Source organism: Temnothorax curvispinosus, unplaced genomic scaffold (assembly GCF_003070985.1).
Source record: "Temnothorax curvispinosus isolate PA1 unplaced genomic scaffold, ASM307098v1 QBEX01009552.1, whole genome shotgun sequence".
Taxonomy (NCBI): Eukaryota; Metazoa; Arthropoda; class Insecta; order Hymenoptera; family Formicidae; genus Temnothorax; species Temnothorax curvispinosus.
Window position 1 is genome coordinate 382,511 of NW_020219332.1, and position 23,623 is coordinate 406,133.

The following is a 23,623-nucleotide window of genomic DNA, read 5'->3' on the forward strand; positions in this document are numbered from 1 at the left end:
CTCGCGAGACATTTCTCACGTGAATATTTTATGTTTTCGCCACGTTGATATTTAACATTTCTTAAGATCGTTTATAAATTCTCTCCGACCGTTTCTATAATTATTTAATTGGCATGATTAGCTTGGGCCGTTATATAATAAAGTGCAACACTTACGAAAGCCTTGGTGCATTTCCATCATATAAAATATAACGCGTATTTATTATCTAACTCTAAGCGATTGTAATAGATGAAGTTATTCAGCGTGCGCTGCGAGCCAGTCGTAATTTGTGGCGACTGTCGTGCTATTTATGGAGCTCTCGAATGAGATTTCATTAGTTTGTTGTTCGCGAACTGCTAGTTAAATCATTAATCTTGATGAGCTTGATGGTGAAAGCAGATGAGAATTTTCACGGAAGAGTAACGTGTCGGCACACTTACTCCGGATACCAAGTTTCTTGATGGATACCGGGATCAAGGACGGTTGAGCCCGGCGTCGTGGAAACTCGAAGGAAGGCGATTAAAGTCTGGATATAGATTGGCTATAGGGAATCCAGAGAGAGAGAGAGAGAGAGAGAGAGAGAGAGAGAGAGAGCTGTGCAAAGAAGCTCCGACTATGATGTGGAACAAGCAAGGTTGCACCATGATATCCTTCTCTATATGTCTCTCTTCTTCTCTCTCTCTCTCTCTCTCTCTATTTCGTCGACTTCTAATCCTCTAAATCCCCTTAAGACTGCGTTTCCAACGCGCGCGAGAAAACCGAGTGAATCGGAAATTTCGTGCAATCGCTTGTACTCGGACACTTCCTATCGGGATATCTCCACCGGATATCGATATCGAATCAGCAACATGTCAGCTGTAAGCGGCTGGATTCTCCATGGCGAATCTCGCGATATTTTTTGCCGAGAATTATCTAACCATTTTTGTTTTTTTTTTATTATTTATACCTGATGTAGCACGACACACATGTGCGATCTTTTTTTATCCTCAGTGCGTCTGCATGTGTGAATTTTAAAGTTCATGTAAACGTAAAGAAGTTCCAGATTTACGGTAATCTAAAATGGATTTTTTAGAAAAAAAATTAGCTCGAGACCAGATTAAGCAAAATTGAGCACACGCGAGACAATGCTTCCGTGTTGCGAGCGCACTTCGGTAACGTAAACCACTTAGAACCGGCTTTGCGCTCTTGCGGCGCGATCCTGTGGAGGGCTCCAGGCTGTACGTATATTCCGCAGCTTTACAACTGCGGCTGCGGAGTTAAGTTAAGCGAAAGGAAGAAGCCTCATATACGTGGAGACGTGTTACGGCCGCGGCGCGCCGGGGTCTATAATCCTTAAGGAACCCGACTCGGCGATAAAGACACGGCTCGGGAACGTGCCGACCCACCGGGACGAGAATCGTGAATCCAGTTCCATTCGAAACGCAGCTCGCGCAACCCGGCGAAAATACCGAAATCGAATTGCCGAGTAATTTCCTCTCCAAATGCGCTTGGCCACGTTGCCCCGGTAACCGGCATGGACGTCGACGGCGCCGCAAAAACCGCCGAATCTTCTGTTCCGGGGACGGAAACTACGGAAGACAACTCGCCGCAGCGAACGTGCATGAAAGCATATAGCCGGACCCGACCGTCCGGAACCTCGTTGTTGTTCTACTCCCCGAAAGCGACTGCGTTCTGTATGCGCGATATATCTCCGCCACTCTCCAAATTGAAAAATAAATTAACGGTTTTTCAGGTGCAACGTATTTTGTACGGTGTTTGTTTCAATTTTGACAGTGAAGTTTGTGTAGAAAGTAGAGACTTAAAATACATATTACGTGCATAAGAAAGTGTTCATTTTTAAAACGTGAATTTTTTTATATTTTGGAGTATATTTTATATTTTAACTTATCAAGTTATCTTTAACCAAAATAGAAAGAAGAAGAGATGGCTAGTATGGCTATTAAATAAGTCCAACCGATATGTAGATTTAATTGATATATGTTAGAGTTAAATACCATTTCCAATTTACATAGATGAATTTTTTTCTCTATTTCTTACGACTAATTAATTCGTCGATATCGATTGCTGTGGCAACAAGTTCAATGTCAATAGCACATATTGTCCTTCCTCGAAGTTTCTATAAATACACGAGACGATGAAAGGGCTATTAATAAGAGCGAAATGCGGCTAATGGTCGAAATCGTGGGCGGCGTTCAGCACAAATAATGGCGCGGCGCCAAAAAAGAGCCGGATCGTCGAGGGCGATATGTACGGTGGTTCGGGATCTCGGTTGGAGGCTCGGGCGGAAACAAACTGCTGATTACTTTGGCCTTGTGTCAAAACGCTGGTCCGGTGCTCTTTGCACCTCGTTACCGCAAGAAACCCGCGATCGTAGGATTTTTATTGGCATAATCGCAGCGCATCTCAATATATCTGAAATCACATCTTCACGCACAATAAATGCTTCTTTGTAGTTAGCTCACTTGTGCGTCTAATCATCGACCGAGATCGAGAATTTCGTCGTTTATTTTCGACCTAACATGAAGTTCACCGCGCCAATTTAACACTTTAACTACCAATGTGTGAGTTAATCTTCACGAAAAATTCACGCGTATAATGTTGAATTTTCGAAGTTTCGGAAGTTACTTCCTAACAGCTGCTTTCAGGATGAGGCGCGAGCGAGAACTACTCCTGCGGATAAAATGTTTTTTGCCAAAACAGAGGAAGATTAAAATAAGAAAGGGTCTTCGCTCAAAATTTTTTTAAGTGAGTTTAGCGTTAAAAACGCGCGTAAATAATCGCCATTTAATTTATATTAGAAGAAAAGAAATTGCGTGCCTTGTTAGATTGTCAATGCATCCTTCGCGCGCTTGCGAAGATGAAATTTCTCTCGGCCCTTGTACTTTAATGTATGTACAATGATTTAATGTACAAAGGTATCTTTATCATTTCTTTCTTAAATGTTTTTCTTTAGATGTTCAGTTTTTTGTTTAAAATAATCGGTAGGTAATGATTGTGGATAATCGACGACCGACGTGCGCAAATACACGCGCTAACGATGTTCTCTATACTGAAACATGCGCGCTCTTGAGCGTCCGATAATGCACCCCACTGAAAGTAATGCAATCGAGCTTCCAGTTTCGATATTACGTAAACATGGAATAATTCTATTGAAAGGTATTACACTGTTAACGGCGCCGCTTTCTCCTCCCCGTCGTCTCTTATTTCAATGCACCTATAACTCGCCCTTTTCTCTCGTCTAGAAAGATGATGTTAAGGCTACTTTCAGATCTACTTTTCGTTACTATATAAGCTCGTTTCTATCTCACCGCCGAGAAAATGCTTATCGCGACGTCGATAATTTTATTCTGTTTCCAATCTCGAAGAGATATGACTATGCTTTCGTGACAAATAAATACTATATTAATGCTGCAAAGCGCCAGAGAAAGATTTTGCTTCAATTAATTGCGACTTTATATTAATATTGTAAGATAATATTAAATTATAAGTTTTAATTGTTATGCAACAGTTTAATAATGATCTGATTATTATCTGCGACAACATTCTCGACCTGGAAACATTTACCGAAACATAAAACTAGGCGAAGGAATAGATAGCAACAGATAGATTGATGATACTGACCTCTCATGTAGATGTAAGCAGTGCCGCGCATATTTCTTCTCGTGAGGACGACGAGATTCAAGATATTTCCGATGATGCCGAGGCAACAAATGGCCGGCAACACGATACCGTAACTGACCCTTCTCAAAGTTGGCGTTCGAGGATCCTCCAGCATATCCAAGTCTTCCGGTAGCAGGCAGATATTCTGTATCTCGCTTATATTGAGCAGGTCCGTCATTTTGCCGTTCTCTCGCTTTTTTTCTCTCTCACTTCAGTATCTCTCACAATTCGCGATAAATTTCCCCGTTTCATCGCACACGCAGATCCATCTTGGAACTCATTTGTTCAGTCTCGCCATGCGTTCATCTCGCAACTTGCACTTAATCCGATCAGTAGAGAGAGACAGTAGATCGATCGCGTTGTTCCAGGATTTTCGAGCAAGATGGTGACTGGCGACAACGCTTCGCGCGATCCGAACGATAGGAACAAGATTGGCAAGTTAGGAACGAAACGCGTAAAATTGGAAACGCCTTTTTGTCGGGCAGGATTGTCAGATTGTCGCGATTCGACGGCACGAGTCGCAAGAGAGCGGGGTATCACATGCCGGTCGAGAGCGCGCGCATCCGTCAAAAATACACCTGTCGTGCAACAGGTGCGACAAGAGTTTCATTTTACCATGGTAACGCCGTGAAGAGTCTGCAGGAAGTCTGAGCAAGTCCGCGCCGGCCCGAATAAGCGGCTTTATCACTTACGATATCCGCGGTTGCTTATTTCACCGAGGAATCCGAACGTGTTCTTCCTGACAATTTGTACGCCGCCATCGTCGTGCGGCAGCTGCGCCGTTCCACGCTATCCTGAAAACAAACAGGTCGTTCGTGTGTATTTCCGCAAATCCGATACATTCGCCGCAGCGAGTATATTTATCCTCCTCGCGCTTCGAAGGATTTTAATCGAAGCAGCACACGCGCGTAAGGGCTGAAAAATGAATTGCGCAGTCTATTCCTGTTACACAATGATGCTTTATTATACGGATTAAATGGATTTTGTGCATATAGTAAATTTGAAAAGCTTGTCTAACTCGTCACGTATATCCTTCGCGAATTCCATGTTTCCAAGTCGGGAAAATGCGGAGTATGATAAGGAAATGAAATCGAACATCCCGTCGCAAAAAGGACACTAATGAATTCGCGCGGGCGTGATTTTTCGTAGCTCTGTCTTGCGGAGGAGCGACCAAGGAAGCGTCTCGTCGCAGGAAAAAAATCGTTACCGGTAGCGCAACGTGAGGATTTAGATTCAGAGGTCGACTCCTCCACTTCCAGATTTCGAGACTTCGCGGCTGAAGAAGCGCGACTGAATTTCAGATTCCGTACGAAAATGGATAGCACTTCCTGTCCCCTCACCACCAGCCTCCGCGACCACCGCCTTCTCGTAGGCAGCGCGCATCCGGAATCACACCCCGCAGCCGGTTTATATTCAAGACGCTTTCGGCGTTTCGCGTCTCGCCGCCAATTCCTTCCGTGGCGAGATATTTCCCTTCCCTAAAGAAGGAGGAACTTGTCGCGCAACTGTCGTCCGCAAAAACGAATATAATCCCCGCGTCTCTCGTCCTCGCGCAAATCAGAGTTCCACGGACGAAAACGCTTTATGCAGGTCTGTACGCGTTCTCTAATGCATCTGTCTATACGTGTATATTTGCCGATCCGCCCGTCGGAACGAAATACCGAAGTGCACTTTGCACATTCACCGTGCATTTTTGCAAAGTTTGCGATCAAGACTTGAAGTTCGGCGATCGCGTTTCGCTTCGATGACGTTCCTGGCTTGATTCCCCGGGAACTTCACCCGCAAAAAGTATTCCCCCAAGTTTTCGGGCGACGCGAGTTGTACGGGAGACCTCAAACAAAATATTCGCTTCAATTTCTTATTCGCGTGTGATAGCTTTTTGCCGCAGCGTCAGTCTCATTTTGTCTCTTTCGTCTAAATATTTGTATCGAGATATTCGGAGCATTGCGAAACGTGTCACGACAATGTTGCTATTGAACGCGAAGTGGATGCAATTATGTGACGGTATCGTTATCACTGGCAATCGATCCTCGTGTCGGACAAGAAATATTTCCTTTTCTAAGTGCCAAGGCGGAAGATAGCTGTCCGCAGCCTATTCTTTGCTTCCCCGTAGCAAAGCGTGCCCGGCGTCTTGTAGAGCCCTCGAGGATCGTAAACGAAACTGTAAGGGAGTTGCTTTACTGTCGTACCGTAAGTCTGCTGAGAATCAGAAAGATTGGACTCGCACGAAGCAATTAGGATTAGGAGCGGTTTAAGAATTCCTCTAAGCATTCAGAGACTGAATCAAAACAAACATCTTTAGTTTACAGTTATTTTATAAATTGGAATTCATTTATTATATCGTATTTTTCAAGTAAAATTGTATTTTAGATATTATACAGTATATTCGGATGTTTGAGATTTAATTTGCTCAATCTTTCAAGTTTCGGTATTTTACACATCATGGGGGTGAAGATAGAGAAATTTAAATATACAGTTGTAGAAAACATAAAAAAAAACCATAAAAACTTTGTTTAAAACATTTTGTTTCATATACCGTTTCGACGATAAAAGAAAATGCGCGTTTTTCACGACAATTTGCGTGTTTATTACGAATATCTGTCACAGATAGAACGAACTAATTTGCAAAACTTTATTAGAGCTAACACGATTCGTTGCAAGAGGCATCTGGTGAGGTAGAAAACAATGATGTCAACTGGGATATTAAATGAAATAATCAGCCACCTGTCGTAATAAACGCAAGAATGGCAACTAGAACTCAGATCGTTCGAAACGCGCGGAGATTACTCGAGCTTCCGTGTATACCGGCGATCACCGGGATTAATCTGCGATTCCGACTTCGGGATAATGTCCTGTAAATCCGCGCGTTTTACGCTCTGCTTCGTAAACGTTTCACGACGCGAACACGCGCGTTCACCCCTCTAAGATTGTATAAGCTCAACAGCGCGCGTGTGCTTCCTGCCGTTTCACGGATAGCTTATCGATCACTTAACCGAGAGAGATATGTTAGCCTCGCCAACCCGGCGAACCTTTCACAACGTCCTTCTTCACCCCGCGATCGTGCAATCGCGACCGAGACGATGATCGCAACTTAATGGACTCTCCTTCTCGAGTATAAGCTGTAAAATCGCGATCGGTAGACCGTCAAATTGCGCCCGGGGCTCAGAGTTGATGGAACAGGGCCGAACGATAGATGAGATCGCTTTCGAAACTTGCGGAAACGTGACGAAATTTTTAATAAGTAAATTACGAACGCGTTAACCTTTGAGATTTGCGCGAAACAGAAGCTGTGGAGTAATCAATGGGTTGATAGGATGAATTATTCCGCGCCAAAAAACCAATTTACGCTGTATGATTGCTATTTGAATATTATTAACATAATGTTAGAGAAATATTTAAAAAATTTATGATCTTGCGGAATCTGCATGATAAAAATTGCTAAAACTTATGCTTATGAGAGATGCTTGAAATTCTAATATCATGCTAGTAAAAATCACATCAATTTATTTATTATTATTATTATTTTTTAAGTAAAAGTGCTTATGTCAGTTCTGTTACTTTAACGCTTAATGCAAATCAAGCTGTATAAAAAAACTAGCTAGAATTTTTAATAGTACTCCGGTATGTTTTTACTAGTAGAACAAAAATATACGTGTGCCCGTTTAAGGTTGAGAAGAGCGGCGCGTTTCCATAATCGAGTTGTTTGACGGAGAATCAAGAAAAAGTCGATGACGGGCGGAGAGAAAGAAAGAGCGAGAACTTTTTTGCGTGCTGATGAGATTGAGCGAGTCTGTGGCCTGACAAGCGTTTCGAGTTTCACCCTTGTAATCGCTTTCGCTCTCTATCCACGTTATTGCCAATCAAGTCAGAACGATCGTCGCGCCCAACTCGCAAAGATCGATATTGCTCCCGGTTATTGTCAACTGAAAGAAATCTGCCGTTCCTTTTTCGACGAATAAAGCATTTTTCATTCTAATTTACTTGCAAAACTGATCTCTTTGATTCATATTTTCATTCTTTTGATTCAATCGTGATAAATCTCGGTATTCTCGATCGCTTACGCGAGGACCAACCTTTCCCGTTTTGCCGAATTTATCCGCTCGATCGTTTACGATCTCGTGGATGGAAATTGTTCCTATGATGGTTATGATTGTCGCGTTCGTAATAATTGTATAAAAGCATCGGAGGATGCGCATGTGGGTGGTGCGTGGAGTACATCGCGTAGTGACGCGCACGATCGTTACGCTAAAACATCGCAATTCGATCCGCGTTGCGTACACACGCGTCAGTTGTTGTCCGCGTGGCCGGTACGTGGATTGCAAAAATATTCCGACGATAAATCACGAGCTGTTCCGGTGAAACATCAGTTTGCGAGTCGAAGGGCTGGTTGTAAAAATAAAACCGAGTGCACTTTTTCCCATGAGAAGGTCTGAAGGTCTCTCTCGCGTAATTCAGTATACGATATCGTCTCCCGTCGATTACGCGATTTTTTTTTTCTGTTTTTTTTTAACTTGGCTTAACTTTATTAATAATGTACAGCACTTCATATGTGAGAGAAAGAAAGTTAGGTACAAAATAACATGAAACTGTGATCGATATGATTTCGCACGGTAGACACGTGTAAATGACACCTCGTAGCTTCTTTTTTGTTTCCTTTCGCACTTTTTTCCTTTCTCTCTCTTTCATTTCTTCGTTGATTACTTTGCAAAGCCAGTGGTTATTACCTAAGTGTACCTAAGTTACCGAGTGTAGCGAAGGAATCAAGATGTGCAATTACTGAATTATTAAAGAATCTTAACAAGCATCTCGAAATTCCAAAGAAGCTGCTTTCATTTATCGTCTGGATGACTTAGAAAAATACGAGAGACACGCGGAAATGCGGAAATCGACATTTGTGCACCAACGAATGTGTTAATATTTTGACATAACATACAACGGGAAGCGTAAGAGGAAAAAGGGGGGCGTCGGCGGGAAGCAACCGCGTTGTGGAATTGACACGTGGCGCAAAAGTCCCGTAGGAAACTTTGCAATTTCCTCGACCACGTGCGCGAGCGTGTTTCGTGACGGGGTGACAAACTCCCGCAAGTTTTGCACCGAGGGAGCCTCTCTAGCCCCTTTTCTCGTTCGCCTCCTCCTCCCCGTGCCCTCCCTCAACCCATGCAGCAGCTGCGACTTAAAATACGCAACGACGAAGAAGGAAACTCGGGCATGCCAAGCATTATGCATTCGCCTTCCGCCGCGCCGGGGACGTCACTGAGGACCGCCTCCCGAATCGTCGGTGTGCATTATGGGGGGAGGAGAGGGCACGATGTGAGGGGCACAGGGGAATGAGCCGAGCCGATTTTACGCTTACAACGCGTCTTTGCGCCACTCGGTGGGTTAGCATAGGTCCTACACAGTTTGCAACACTCTCAGCCGCTAGCGAGCTTCTCCGCGCGAAACTTTGCTCCATTTTTCTCTGCAAACTTCTCTCCTCGTACACTTCTCCTTTCCATGCTCTCTCGTAGAGGGTGTTTGATCTTAAACTCTCGGCGATTCAAAGTGATTTCAAAATAAGTGCCTCGATCCTACATACCCTATTTTTATCTTATCAAGTGAGACTTGATGTTTAGAAAGTAATAAAAACATTTTGCATGGTAACGGCTTTTTAATCTGGTAAATGTAATGTTCAGTTGCACGTAAATAATTATTTAACACGTTGACTAGCATAATGATCATCATGACCAGAATTATCAAAATGACCAGCGTTATCAAAATTTTTTAAAACTGTAAGAAAAAATAAATACCATTTAATATAAAATTTTGATAAGACTGGAATGTATTGAATGTAATTCTTATTTAGTCATATTGTACAGTATTTATATTATTTTACGTGATAATGAAAATTCTGCTGTGTGTGGCCTACATAGTAAGACATTACGAAACTCGCGAGATCAACAACGGGTTAATTAAGAAATATGTGTGTGTTTGTGTGTATATTTAAAACACGTAGCTTGTTGCAAATCTCTGGCTTTAGTCCGTTCAACTCTTATTTTTTTGTAACGTCATTACATTTATATGCTCGTTTGAGGCGACATAAAGCTCGTTACTAGACCGAAGTTTATCGTGAGAAACTTGGCAAAGCCTGCTTATAACAAATCTGTCCACGCCGATGATAGCGCGTCCTCTCTCGCGCTGTTTCTTTCGGTGGAACGACCAGACAGGCGTCGCGGATAATTGAAAACTAAAAGCTTGGCTCCGATGGGATATGAATAAACCGCGACATCGCGTGTTACAAAAGATCGAGATTTATTTTCCGCTAGTTGAGGAACGATGAACCGGGGAGTCTCGAGAAAGGAAAATTTATCACGCAAGGTACGCGAGACGACGGAGAACGTGTGCGGATGAAATTTAATTTATTCCCGTGTATACATATATCGAAATGTCTGTTAATTACGATTATTTATTACTTTTCTTTTAGAGTCTTGATTTTGGTGCAGCGCAGACGTACGTTAACACTGAAGCTTTATTTTATAAAATCTTTTTTATTTCAAAATTTATTAAAACTTTTTTTATTTCATACATATTAAATATCTAATTATGAATACTTTACATATCAAATACTTTCTCTCTCTCTCTCCCTTTCCCTGGAAAAACAAATTATCTAATCGTTATTTCCTTCAAACTGCCTGCTCTCTCGGGTGGTAATTAAACTTTACCACCGGTAGCGAAATTAGGTCGGCGCGGCTGGAATATGGGAAAAATATTTTAGCAGGTGCTTATCGAGCTATCGATAGCGTAATTAAAACCGATGTCAACGCATAAAGCGTCGCTCGTGCTCGTTTACTCAGCAAATGGAAATAGGTTTACGCGAGAGGTAGGACCCTCGTAATCTCATCACCTTGTCATCGTTACATAATAATCGCCTTGCACGCACAGAGACGGAGTAACAGTCAAGAGGCTTAACCAGGTTAAATCGGGAATAACGATCCTTCGTCTCTTCTCTTTCTCCGGCGAAACGCGCTTTCACGACATGACTCTCCGCCACTCATTGATAACGATTGCGACGAGAGAGAATGACGGTTATCAATGTCGTAGATCGTTATATCCGTCAAGGGAATTCGAAAGCAGGGGAGGATACTTCCTGAATATATCGCGGACGCGAGTTTTCACGACGGCGTTACCTGGCGAAAACTTGGCGATTTCATCGTATACGTGCGACAGTCCCACTTTCTCGAAATGAGCGCGGAAGAGAGGGATGGACAGGGACGGGGCACTGGGTCTGACATGTGGAAATGGACGGCGCCGTATCACGCGTGATACTTTATACCGTGATGCTGGCGGGAGCGAAGAAAAGATTATGTCGCCCCGATAGTAACCGGGGATAACGGGATAACGAGATCTTCTTTTATATCAGACGCATCGTAAAATCTCTCCTCTGGCGCAGCGGAGTGTTCGAGCTTGCGCGTCGATCAAATAATGATATCCTTTCTTCGCCTCTCTCGCCACCCGCCACCTTGTCGCTTTGTCAAAGGATCGCTTTCGATCTCGCGAGTAATGTAATGCGCGCCAAAGTAGCAGAGACAACGTACTTTCATTCGGTAGTACAGAATCCATCAGTGCGGTTGGATACTGTGTCGTACATTTTTTATTTAACATTTTGCTATAATAAATGTTAATCCCTATAAATTCTTTTTTTTTTTTTTAGATCTTTTTAAACAGATTTACACTTGGTACTTTAGTATAATATATGCACTAATATGCCGATAACAAGTTGAATTTTAGTCACAATATAAATTTTATAATGTTTTAAAATTACTCTGAATATTGCGCCAAGATTCTTGAAACGTCTACTTGTATGTCTCATAACGATTACTAACTCTTTAATTCTCATAGAGATCGCGACTTTCGGTATTCCTTGTAAAATCCCTCACGATCGTAATTGGCAAAGACGTCGCCGAGACGGATTTGCGAGCGTGCAGCTGCGTCGTCGCATGCGATTTCGCGACCCACTCGAGGTTCGTCGACCGGAAAGTCGTTGAAGCTAATTAACGAGAACACTTGTCCTCCGCTTGTATCGATAATGCGCCAGATAGAGACTGGAGGATGATTACGCGTCACGGCAAACGGTGGGCGCTACGAGGCGACGCGACGTGGAAACGGTTAAGACGTCGTGACAATCGTTGCATCCGAGGCTGAGACGCGGACGCGCCGATTAAAGCGGGAGGTCAGGTTTTCACGCTGAAATTGTCCGAGCGCGTGAACGTCGGCGTCTTAATCTGATAAAGCTGCAATTGGAATTTTCTGCTCTCTATTCTCAGGAATTGGTTCTAAAATATGAGATTTTGTTCGATGGAAACTTAGATAGCATGTCTCTTGTCACATTTGATATAATGAGATTCAAATATTTCCAAATAGGCTAAATAAACAAATTTAGGATATTATAATAAAACGGGATCCTACATGAAAAATTAAAAAACTTCTTTTTTTATCAAAAGGAAAAGCAACATACATTTTGAAACTAAAACATAAATAGTTATGATCTAATTATAAGAATCTAATTATAAGCATTTATTTAAATTTATTATTTAAAAATTTCTAAAGTTATAACATCTTTGAATATAGGTAATGATAATTCATAAACGGTATAATTAAGATCAGCGCTAATTAAGAGAAAAATGTACTTCCAATCGCCGTCGTTGAACCGTTAACGAGCAAAGACTGGAGGATGCAACACCGTGGAGGAAGTAACTCGATCACGAGTTTGCGAAAAAAGAGAGGGAGGCGGTATAATGAAGAAATTTGAGAAATTTGTGTTTCTTAGTGATTATCGGCTGGTTACCGCGAAAGTTCGCGACCCGGAGTAGCTTTCGCGCGGGTATAGAGCTACTATCCCGGCCATGTCGCCGGCGTCGTGCGGCAGAGAATAATCCTGCCTCGAAAATGAGAGCGTTACTCGCGCGAGGACGAGAAATAGAAGCGGGAGGGTGTGCGCCGAGATACCCCGGTCGGCGCGGCGCCGCAAATCCCGGGGAAAAACTTGCGCCGACCCCGGACAAAACTCGCAAACAGCCGAGAACGCGATTACAACTTCCTCGTCGCGGAACTAATTGCGCTACAGGGTGTGGGAGAAACGAAGTTGGCCCTTTGTTTTGCATGCTAAGAGCATTTGAACGAACGAATCGTTCCCGCCGGCGGCGCTAAGGACGCGCTCATTTTCGCGAGGGCGCCCAACGCCGGAGGAGAGAAAGAGGGTAAAGAGGAGAGGAAAGAGCGAAAATCCTTATCAAGGCTCGGGGGGGGGGGGGGAGATCGGGCAACCGATTTAACCGTCGGACAAACCGGCTGTTGCTTGCAAACGGTGAATTTTCAATGCCGGGCAAATAGCGCGACGTTTACGAAATAAGGGAGGCGGTGGCGATGGCGATGGCGTTGGCGACGGCAACGACGTCGAGAATTTTCATCTTCAGACGGCGCTCGGTCGTCCGAGTTTTATTGGCGTCACATTATGCCCGGCGCATGAAAACAAATCTTTAATTTTCCGTAACTTTCCGTGCATATTTAAGAAACGTTCGGATAACGGAAACAAGGCGCTCTCGAGGACGTTATTTTAGCCGTAATACAACTTCGTTCCTTTTCGTCTCGAGACGAAGTTTCGAACGTAAAGAAGTGAGAGGAATCCGAGAGCGGAATTTTTTTCCAAAGGGCGATGTCTATTCAACAGGCGTACCTACTTATGTTTCAAGGATCCTTTATTTCTTTTTCTTTCTGCCGCTTGTTTAGCCGTAAAGTTTCATTTTCCCAAAGGGAGGAAGCTCCCGAGTGTTCCCTTTCTTTAAACAGATGTACCGTATTATTGAAATATAACGTGCTCGGGATCGTTATTACGTTTTCGCATCAATTTCGGCAGGCTATTTACAAAGTTAAATCGACACGATTTGCGACACTTTGTCATCGCGTTCCAATCAATTTAACAAATACACGTTAGCGGGTTGATGTGTCAATCGGTTTGAGAACGGTAAAGCCTCCACGAACGAACCGCCGCACGTATGTTCTGTCAGTTGAAAGACGAATAGAGAGCGGGAAAGAGCAAGAGTACGAGAGAACGCGAGAGGAGAAAGAGGAAGGAGACTATAGGTATAGATATAGGAGGGAGTATGTGCGAGCTAAACCGTCACATCGTCACATGGCCGTGTTAATTAAACAAATTTATAGCTCGGTGGTTTTGTTTACAATTAGAAGCCCGCCGATGGTGTCATACTTCCGAGCCAACCTCAACAGCGACGTGGGGTTGAAAATTATCGGCGGCTGGCGGGTTTACCATCAAAGCGATGAAATTTATTGCCCGTCTGCCGTCCTGATTGTAGCGATGCCGTCTTGCGAGCGTTAAAATGACATAAATGGATTCTAAAAGCCGCTATTGGGAACACGTATTGGGGACATTGTATTGGACGGTCTTGAACTAGTAATATACACATTGAGATGTGGAGAAAACGCTGAATTACAAAAAACCTTTTTTGACGTTAATTTATATTATATTTTATAAAGAAACATTTAATCAGATTCTTTCACGTTTTTCAACCGTAGAATGCTGTTGTTACACGGAAAGTTAAATACGTTAGCATTTTGAGATTAATAAAGCTTTGGCGAGAGAGAGAGAGAGAGAGAGAGAGAGAGAGAGAGGCGCCAAGCTTTCTTCATCTCACCCCCTATTGAAGTTCGTTACTCATCCCTTTAGTCCAAAACAGCATCTTCATGATAACGAGTAATGCATAGTTGATGCTTTATACGAGCAACGCACTGTACGAGTAACAACGAGGGAGACTACCATTTTGCGAGAACTCGTGAACTACGACGGTTACATTTTTCGCAATATTTGCTCCCCATATCCCTCAAAAGTTTCAACCATAGAATTATCCGAAGAAAGAATTGCGCGTGGCTCGAAAACGAGTGAATTGTTGATTGAGAAGTGTCGCGTAAAATTGAGAATTTACGCAAAGTGCGTAAAAAGAAATTAGAAGCTAGAGTATTAGCTAGTATATTTTTAAATATTCCCGATAGAAGTATTGTTACTAATATCCGTCGAATATTGCTTTCCACATCCAATGATCACAGAGATAATGCCTTAACTCAAGAGGGATCACGTGTTTGTACGAGCGACCTGGAAACCGGGTGAAATAATGATGACGATTCGCCGGGGAGAGAAGATTCGGTCGAAACGTTATTACGAGCCATTCGGCCATCACGCTGAGGCATTCCAAATCGGTCATCTCGAGCCCGACCGATTCTTTGAACATCTTGAGATCTAAATCCGGACTATCGTTCGTCGAAAAGACATTCGAACTCAATCGATCGACATTCGGGTCGCCGTGATAAAAATCGAATGCGAGTCGCATTTTCGCGCGGCAGTAGCCCCGCGCTGATTTTATTCCCCGTGCTTTGAGATTCCACGCTAGGTATACCGTTTTCTCATTCCCTCCTCGATCCTGTCCCTCCTCCGCACGAATCGGGGATATCAATCGGATGCCTGGCGTTCCACCTGCTCCGATCTCCATCCTCGTATATTTACCGCGGAATATCATCTTCCAGCGGAAGACATCTGCTATTCATCGCATCTGTGCCGAATGTAAAACTAAATTATTTTTTTGAGAGGGGAGGCCTTTTAAAATGTCGCTTCCGTGTATCGTAAAATATACGTGTCATATATCATATCTGTCTGCGAATTGAATTATATTGTAAATGGGGAAAGGTTGTGTTACATGACACAAGATCCATTGAATAATTTTTTTACCCAATTCTACGTTCTGTATAGTACCAATGTAGATCCTAATTTTTTATAATGTATAATTATTTCTCGTTGCTGGAATTATCATGAGGTCGTTCCGCTCGAAGACTCCATAAGAAATATTTGCGACGTTGAGATTCCGACCGGGGAAATTGGGGAATTTTCATTTCCATTTCGTACAAGAATACGACCGTCCGCAAAGACTCCGGCTGGCGCGGGGAAGTTTCAGCAAATTTAGTTTTTAATTAGCTACGCAAGGTCGGCGCGCTCCGGGAATTTCTTATTAGATCTGCTTAGAGAGCTCCAAGCAATTATCCTCAATGGTGGCTAAAACGTGATTACGTGAGCTTTCACGACGACGAATGTTTTTCACGCTGATAAAAGGTGTCTGGGAAATCCCGATTTTGCGAGAGAAGACAATTTCGCGCACCAGTTGCGCAATACTAACCACAGTTGTTACCAAACTGATAAGATATATATATCGATCTGTTACAGAATTCAGATTGAATAAATTTAATATTTTAAATACCAAAATAAAAAAAGAACAGAATCTTAAGTTCGCAAAAAGAAACAACTTTAATAATTGACAGGAATTAATTTTGTTTTCGTGTATTCTATATATTATCTAAAAAAGAAATTGGTTTTAAAATTTTTTTCTGTAGTCGTTTACTTTAAAGCCACGTAAAGTTAAAGACTTTAATTCTTCAATTAGAATTAAAATGTATAAAACTTTCTTTTTATTCTCTGTTCCACATTCGTTATTTAATTAAAATGTTAATATTTGTATAAGAAAGAAAAAATGGACAAAGGATTATAAAATACAACAGAACGATAAAACAGGTGAATAAAATGACAGAAATTTATTCAATGCGAAATAAGCTAATATAACTTACAAAGTAAGGGAACTTGTAGAGAAATTATATAACATTTCGTGGAAAAAAGTTCTCAGTCGCCACACTGACTTTTTTTGTTACATTCAACCTCTTCATCGATGTCTTTAATGCATTAATAATGTCACGTTGAACGGAGATATTATAACCCCCCGCCAGGCATCTAATCAACCCTTATTGCTTCCCCGCCTTTTTCTTCAGCACACGATATCGTACTTGGAGCTCCCCGACATCGACAGCGTTATGAATTTCTATTATGTCTTCTTTCTCTCTCTTTATTCTCTCTACCTCTTTCTCTTTTTTTCTCTCGACCGTATAAATATTGCCGGTAACGTCTGTCGTTATTCAGATCGAGATAATACATGTTGACGCATTTGTGTACGTATAGCGGGATTCATTCGCGTCACGTCGCACCTGCCAACATTTTTAATTTAAGTTCGACGCGAGAACCAAATGGGGAGAAAAAAATTTTTTTCTCGTCCACCGCGCGAGTCGTGGCTGGATTCCGAATAGACGTAAACGCGAGTCCGGCACGGGGGGGGTACAGAGAGGAACAGACGGGAACACAGGAGAGGATTGGAACGGCTCGTAAGATTGTCCAAGTTGCAGTGTGACGCCACGATTAAATCGTCTCGCCGCCACGATAGTAATAATTACGCTCTTGGCGGGGCACGTTCTCGCGATAAAAAAGGGACGTTAACGAGCGCCGACCCCGACTTTATTAGCTTATCGTTCGTCCGCGCTATTATGCCGCTATTGTATGCACGTACGTGCACAAACGCAGACCTCCATACACGAGTCGTGCTTTCCGAGAGATCGGAAAGCACGCGGAACATTGTGATGATAACTGCAAGCTGAACGAAGCTGAAGCCTGGTAGTACTACATAAATGTGTCGGTGTGTGCTACATAAATTTGTGCATTCGTTCGCATTAAAGGTAACTCCAAGTATACAATATCCGTGTGCCACGGTTTTCGTCATTTATCCGTTTAGTATGACGACCGTGTACTCGATATTGGACCGCGTTTAGAACAGTAAATATGATGCATGCATTCTTCGTTATATTTTACGAGTATCTGATAAATGAACGCTCTCGGGCGGTCTCATCCCTTGAGCGAGCTCATATGGTACGGGGTTCGAAATATCGTCGTCCGAGGACAGCAAATGATACGGACAAGCTAGCGAACTTCTTTTTAACTTGGCGAAATAGAGGCACTTGCGCTGACAAGGATCTCCCCTCGCCAAGCGCACTCGAGAAAATCCTCTTCGAAACATGCAATACCGACCTGACCCTTCTTCGCTCTATGCCAGACAACAATCTTCATTCATCACCCAAATTCTTTCGTCCCTGTTCGATCGCTCGTGAAGAGCTTCGACTTAATACGAAGTACAATAGCGCTTCGGAATCGAATACTCTTTCGCGTAGCCTAATGTACAACCCCATTCCGGAAATTGTGCATTTAAATCGATACAGAATAAATGACGCATAGAAAACGGATTCAATCTTTAAATGGAACAATAAATTAAATCCCTAAATTATTTGTTACATTTCTGCGTGCCAAAAGATAGCGTGCACATTTCACTGCATTCTCTTCGTAAAGTGAAAAAGCACAAATAAAGCGTAAATTTGTCACTAACAATCTTTACGAAACGCAATGTTAGCATAAAAAGAGAGAAATCTCATAGAGATTTTATATTACAATTATTACATCAACTGTCATCGTGATACGTCAATCAATGAAGAAAAATGGACTTTATTGTGTCATGCAAGCTTCAATGCTGAATGATAGTCGACCTTTATTTTCAAACTATATGCGACCACATCAGGTGGTTAAATTATATTTTAAATACATATACACATCACGCAATTTCATTAAAAGTGATTTTCGCCGAAAGTCGGGCGCGTTTTTAGCCGAATCTAATTTTACGCGGCATCATCGATGCAACGCACGTCTCTCTAGTAACCGCCGCTATGCATTTTTACGCGCAAATCTCCTTTACGACGATAAATATTCGCGCTGGCGCGGGATGCGCCGCACCGGCGCGAATATTCGGACGCGTGTGACCTGCCGCATACGTTGAGAGCCGCGTTACGTTTTAATTTGCGTCATATATACCCGCTTGCTCGCTACATGACACACAATCGTGGTGCGGAGAGGTAATCCCTTAAATATTTTATATCGGCTAAAACATTAATTTCAAGCCGCGGTCGTTTGTAATAACGTGCGTTGAGAGCTAATTAAATTCCGCGCTGTGCCCGAATATTTTCAATGGGGGTTTCTCATTCGATTTATTAAAACTGTGACGAAACAGGGCGTTGTAGTACTCGAATTAATCTGTTTTAAAATAGAAGCGAGACGACGACGACGGTCTTAGATAATGGAATTGTCCCCGCGGGAATTTTTACATGACAGGAGACAAATAATCGTGGTATATATATTGTATATTCGGAACAAAGGGCATGTGATTAAATGGATATTAACTGACAGTTGTCGCATCGTAATTTTTTAACACGTTTGTCTTTAATCATCCTAATTAAGGAGCGAGGAAGAAAACATGCACTAATACGAACAATAAATTAACAATAAATTAAGCTCTTTCTTGCAGCTTGCTAATTAATAACCTACATTATTAATTGATTGTCTGTAATCTTCTCTCATCAATTAGGGCGAAATGCTTAACATGCATTCTCTGCGGCAAATTGCATCGCTTTTTGCGGCAAAACGCACGCTGTGCATACGATGTGCATTATTGTTTCGCGCGCCGACGATTGGAAAACACGTGCCGAACTGTAGTCCGGGTCGTCTCGATTGATTTGGCGAATCGGAACGGCCCGAACAATAATTATGCCATAATTACCTCGCGATGCGTGTCGGTTGCATTGTAGCATCTCTCGCGATTGAATCGCACGCGCTATTTCCGGAAAGGGGAGGGAAACAATTTCTCGCGTACTCTCTTTCGCTCTTCTCCTGGAGAACCTTTCCCTTCTTTTTCCCCCGTGACTGACGGGACTAGGCGACAGGTTCGTCGTCGCTTCCCCGGGATACTCGTCGAACGAACGAGAGCTCCTTCGAGCGCGTCGCGGCGCCAACTGGAGAATTTTCGCCAGTGCACGAGTCAAACGGTTCCGACCATCTGACGCATGCGTCGCACTCCGGCTCCAGAGGTTCGCAAGAAAAACGGCACGGCGGAGAAGAAAGAAAGATAGAAGAAAGGACGACACTCCTGGTGATATTAAGGTTCTCGCGGAAATGTTCAGCGATACCGTCGGAAATACGGAAGTGCCCCCGGAAGATCGTAAAATCAGATAAACTCGTACGGAGTTAAAAGATCAGATACATGTCCCCTTCGCCGAGATGCGAAAACGCAAGAGCGGCTAAAAATCGGTGCGGATTTATCTCAACGGCATCGGTGGCGACGGCGGCGACGAGGCGGGGCGAAATTAATGAGATGACGGTACGAAGTGCCGGGATAACAAGATGACGCTAATCACGACGCGAACCGCGAGTTCTATAAATATACTAAACCTTAATCTAATCGCCTCGTCTGCACTCGCTCGTCCACGGCGCGAGCTCTTATCTGATATTCATACGCTCGGCGCCCACAGTCTGGCCTGGGAAACGCTCGGGAGTGCCTCGCATCACGGAGAGCGTCGCGGATAAACTTGCGAAATAGTATGGGAGAATGATAATTAGATCTCTCCTAGACAGAGTTCATTACGCAGAATGCTTTGCGACATAGTAGTTGGTTCCAATTTCCGCGATTATGTCCTAAGTGACCAATCTGTAGTTTAAATAGAGTACTGAAGGATAATTTTTTTAGGACCATTTCTTATAGTTAAAAAATTTTTTTAAAAGAAAAAATAGAGAGCTGGTTCTAAAGTTTAAAGGCCATCTCTATCTTTTTTCTAGATGCTCCGCATACATATAAAAGTAGATGAGTAAGATAAAATCGAAGGCTGAATACTGTATGAGATAATTTTTTTTGCTTCGGAATAAAATGTAATTTCAAGGATCCGTTCTGAAATAAAATGTATATCATTTCAAGAAAATTTATTCCAGAATAAAATATATATATATATTTCAAGTTATACCCTCCAAGTTATATACCAAAGTTATAGGTGGCTTTCTCATTCTGCTAAGGGCAAAGAGACAATTTATCTCGGAAATTAATGCGTCAAAATCGTTGTAAAGAAACTCATCTCGGTTAAAAGTCCCGAAATTCCGCCTATCCGTGTAATTAACGTGTCATTTCGCGCGCGGGACGTTTTGCGATAAAAACTTTACGCAGGGTGTTAGACTTTAACAATCGAGTTTGATCGCCTTTGCAATCTACTTTAATCGCGCGACACACGATAACTTTTACAATGAGAGAGGTGTGGGGAACGAAATGATGTTCGTCTGGGCTACTTGGACAGCTAGACGTCGTTACCCTACACTGCGAAGGATTGAGATTTATGGCTCGTAACCACCTTCGCTCAACGACCATGGAGAGAGGATCATCCTGTATCGGCATGGTAAATTGCGTAGGGCAGCTTTCCATGAGATTCTTCGATGATCCACCGTCGAACTTTCCACATTCCGACTTGCGTTCCACAAAAGGGTCAGCTACCCCTGTGATAGCCTTGATCAACTAATCCCAGCGAGTTTCTAACTCGGAATATTAGCTAATTTCAGCGTTTCACGTCCCTTTCTAAGTCGCGGCTCTAACTATGACGTAAATGGAGAAAGTTGGAAATAAGATCATGAAGAGAAGGGGTGATAGTGGTGCGTTTATGTTTCTGACATCCCTAGACGCTCCCCATTTGTAAACTCTCGAGATGTTTATGACTCATACTATCTTTTTAAATTTTTCTACCATTTTTCTTCATACAAAATTTAACAGATTTAAAAATTGTTTAGAAAGTACGTTACTTAAAGGAAATATTTATTTCGAAATATAAGTTTATATGTTACGGTCAAAGCCGCGGGCAATTCTAAGATTGACTAATCAATTCTGCCGAACGGCCAAGCGTCTTGGTCAAAGTTTTGTAGTAGTTTGCTGATATGTGTGTATAGACAATACACAAATAGGCGGGAAAGCCCCTCCCCGCATAAAAATACTAATCTAACTCCCAGCCTATCCCTCGAAACTGCTTTAAGACGCTTAGTCATTCCACAGGATTGACTAGTTATTCCGCAGAATTGACCAGTCAATCCTAGAAATGCCGCGTTTCGAGCTTTGACCATAACATATAAATTTACCTCTTTTTTTAAGTTTAATTTTACCTCTCTTTATATTTTTTTTGTATTTCACAATTAGCCGCAACTGAAAGAGAACGAAATATAATAAAATAACCAGTTTGCAAAAAATTAATGGTAATGATAATATGCAATTGACTCTAAAAAAAAAATTGTTAGATATTTTAACTTACACGTGTCATAGCTCGCTATTTATCACACGTTGTAACAGCAAGAATCCGTGTAGTATTTGTGTTTCGCACGAAAAGATTTTCGATCTCGCCGAGAGTGGCACGTAGGGCTACTTTGACCAAAGCGGAGAGAATTATGTGCTCGATCCACGGGGAGTAGAACTTAAGAAGCCGCGTGTCTCAGTATGGGGCCGATAACGAGGGACGAGGAGAACCCACGAAAAAAGATTTCTACGTGTCTCCGGGCACGATGAGTTACTATTGCAGGCCCAAGTAGAATCGATATTTCTTTCATCGTAATGGTCGTATACGTTTCATGAAGGCATCAAAATCATGTATCTAAATGGCCGTTATCGTACACGCAGAAAATTTTTCTCGAATAATGTAGAATACTCATAATAAAATTTACTAGATTTGCTAGGTTCCGGTAAGATATACGCGTATTCAACCGGAAATTAATATATGACAATAGAAATGTAATAGTTTGATCAGATACATCTTGTAACCTAAAGGTAAATAAATTTGCCATACTAACAAGGAAATATGAGAACAGTAAAAAAAGTCCCATACTAGTATGTGTATATTCGACGTTGTAGCTTGAATTGCCAACTTCACATGTCTTGGATTGAGCGTTGTTTTTTAAGACAGTATAGGAAAAATATAATCTAGAATGGTACCTATTGTGAACTGTATAGAAATATTCGTTGCGTATCTGGCAATAGTTTATGTTCTTTATAGAAATGCAATAGTAACCGCGATCGTGGACGACGGAAGGCGCGCGGCGCGAGCGGCAACGTGGGCTCGCGCGGCGAGAGGATTCGGCTCGCGCCCGCTACGCGGCGCATCGCCGGTACATTCTCGCGTGATTAAGATTCAACATCGACCTTTATATCTAGGGCAGCTCGGCAGGGTCCCTACAGCGTTCTTAAGTTCGCACGTGGCGGACAGCTGACCGCCACAGCCTATAACGGCAACTTATTCAACTTATGTTTTTTGACATGACTGCAACAGACGTCTCGTTTTTTGTTCATCAGCGATATTCGGGATAAGACACAATCGAACAAAATATAATTGAATCATTCGTCTTTAAATTAACGTAGTATAAAACGCGCTCTCGAAAGTCCCATACTTGATGGAAATATTTACTTCTGCGTATAGTTTTATTTTTTGCTCTCTAAATTTTCCTATACTTTCTTGAAATCTTTTGCATATTATGACTATATCCTAGCCGTGCAAGATTAGTATGGTATTTACTTTGTTCGTGTATACTTGTATTTACGAGAAAAATTTTCTGCGTGTAGAACGCCTCTTTATCTTCGTCAGCCGTGTTGAAAAGAGATTGATCAGCGTTTTTGCACTGCCTGACTTGAGATCCTGCAGTTGTCCCTCGTCGATTGCGGTACCAGTCTATACGATCAGAGATCTTAGACAGGATAATATATCTATAAAGATGAGTATAAAGCGTAAATATACGAGTAAATCGACTTTGTATTAGAACTATTGTACTAGAACTAATGAAATAATAAAAAAAGGACTGATTTATAATTTTTTTAAATTTTCAAATTTTCTCATGACTTTTACAATATGCAAATAATTGAATTGATTTATTTACTTTTATCCTTTCATCTTTTTTTATGAAGAAAAATATATACAGTATTTTTAAATAGTAGAAATTACATATAATCGTCAGTAATTCTAGTGTCAAAAAATAATACTGGATAATTTAACTTGGTATTCAGCCGAAATTGAATCTAACGAGACGAAAAATACTGAGCTGCTGTCAGCTGTGAATTATAAGGAACAACTAATTACTCTCTTGTAGTTTTCCACCTAAAATTGATGTAATTTTATACGCCAAGACGCCTACGAGGGTGCAAGCAAATTCTGAGGCTGAAGAGACACAAAGCGCGCCTCTCGCAAG

The 23,623-nt window shown here is 42.1% G+C and overlaps 2 protein-coding genes across 2 annotated transcripts in view; one reads left to right on the forward strand and one right to left on the reverse strand.

Moving 5' to 3' along the window:
* Positions 1–19,366, reverse strand: part of LOC112459147 (probable G-protein coupled receptor B0563.6) — a 38,130-nt gene extending 18,764 nt beyond the window's left edge. Inside the window, exons 1-2 of the mRNA XM_025023129.1 lie at positions 19,152–19,366; positions 3,601–4,433 (exon numbers count right to left, since the gene is read on the reverse strand). Of these exons, the coding sequence (XP_024878897.1) occupies positions 3,601–3,817 (217 nt within the window). The 5' untranslated portion in view covers positions 3,818–4,433; positions 19,152–19,366. The remainder of the gene's footprint in view (positions 1–3,600; positions 4,434–19,151) is intronic.
* The window catches only part of LOC112459148 (alpha-tocopherol transfer protein-like), a 105,434-nt gene that overhangs the window by 57,980 nt on the left and 23,831 nt on the right, over positions 1–23,623 (forward strand). The gene's annotated exons all lie outside the window — the stretch shown is intronic.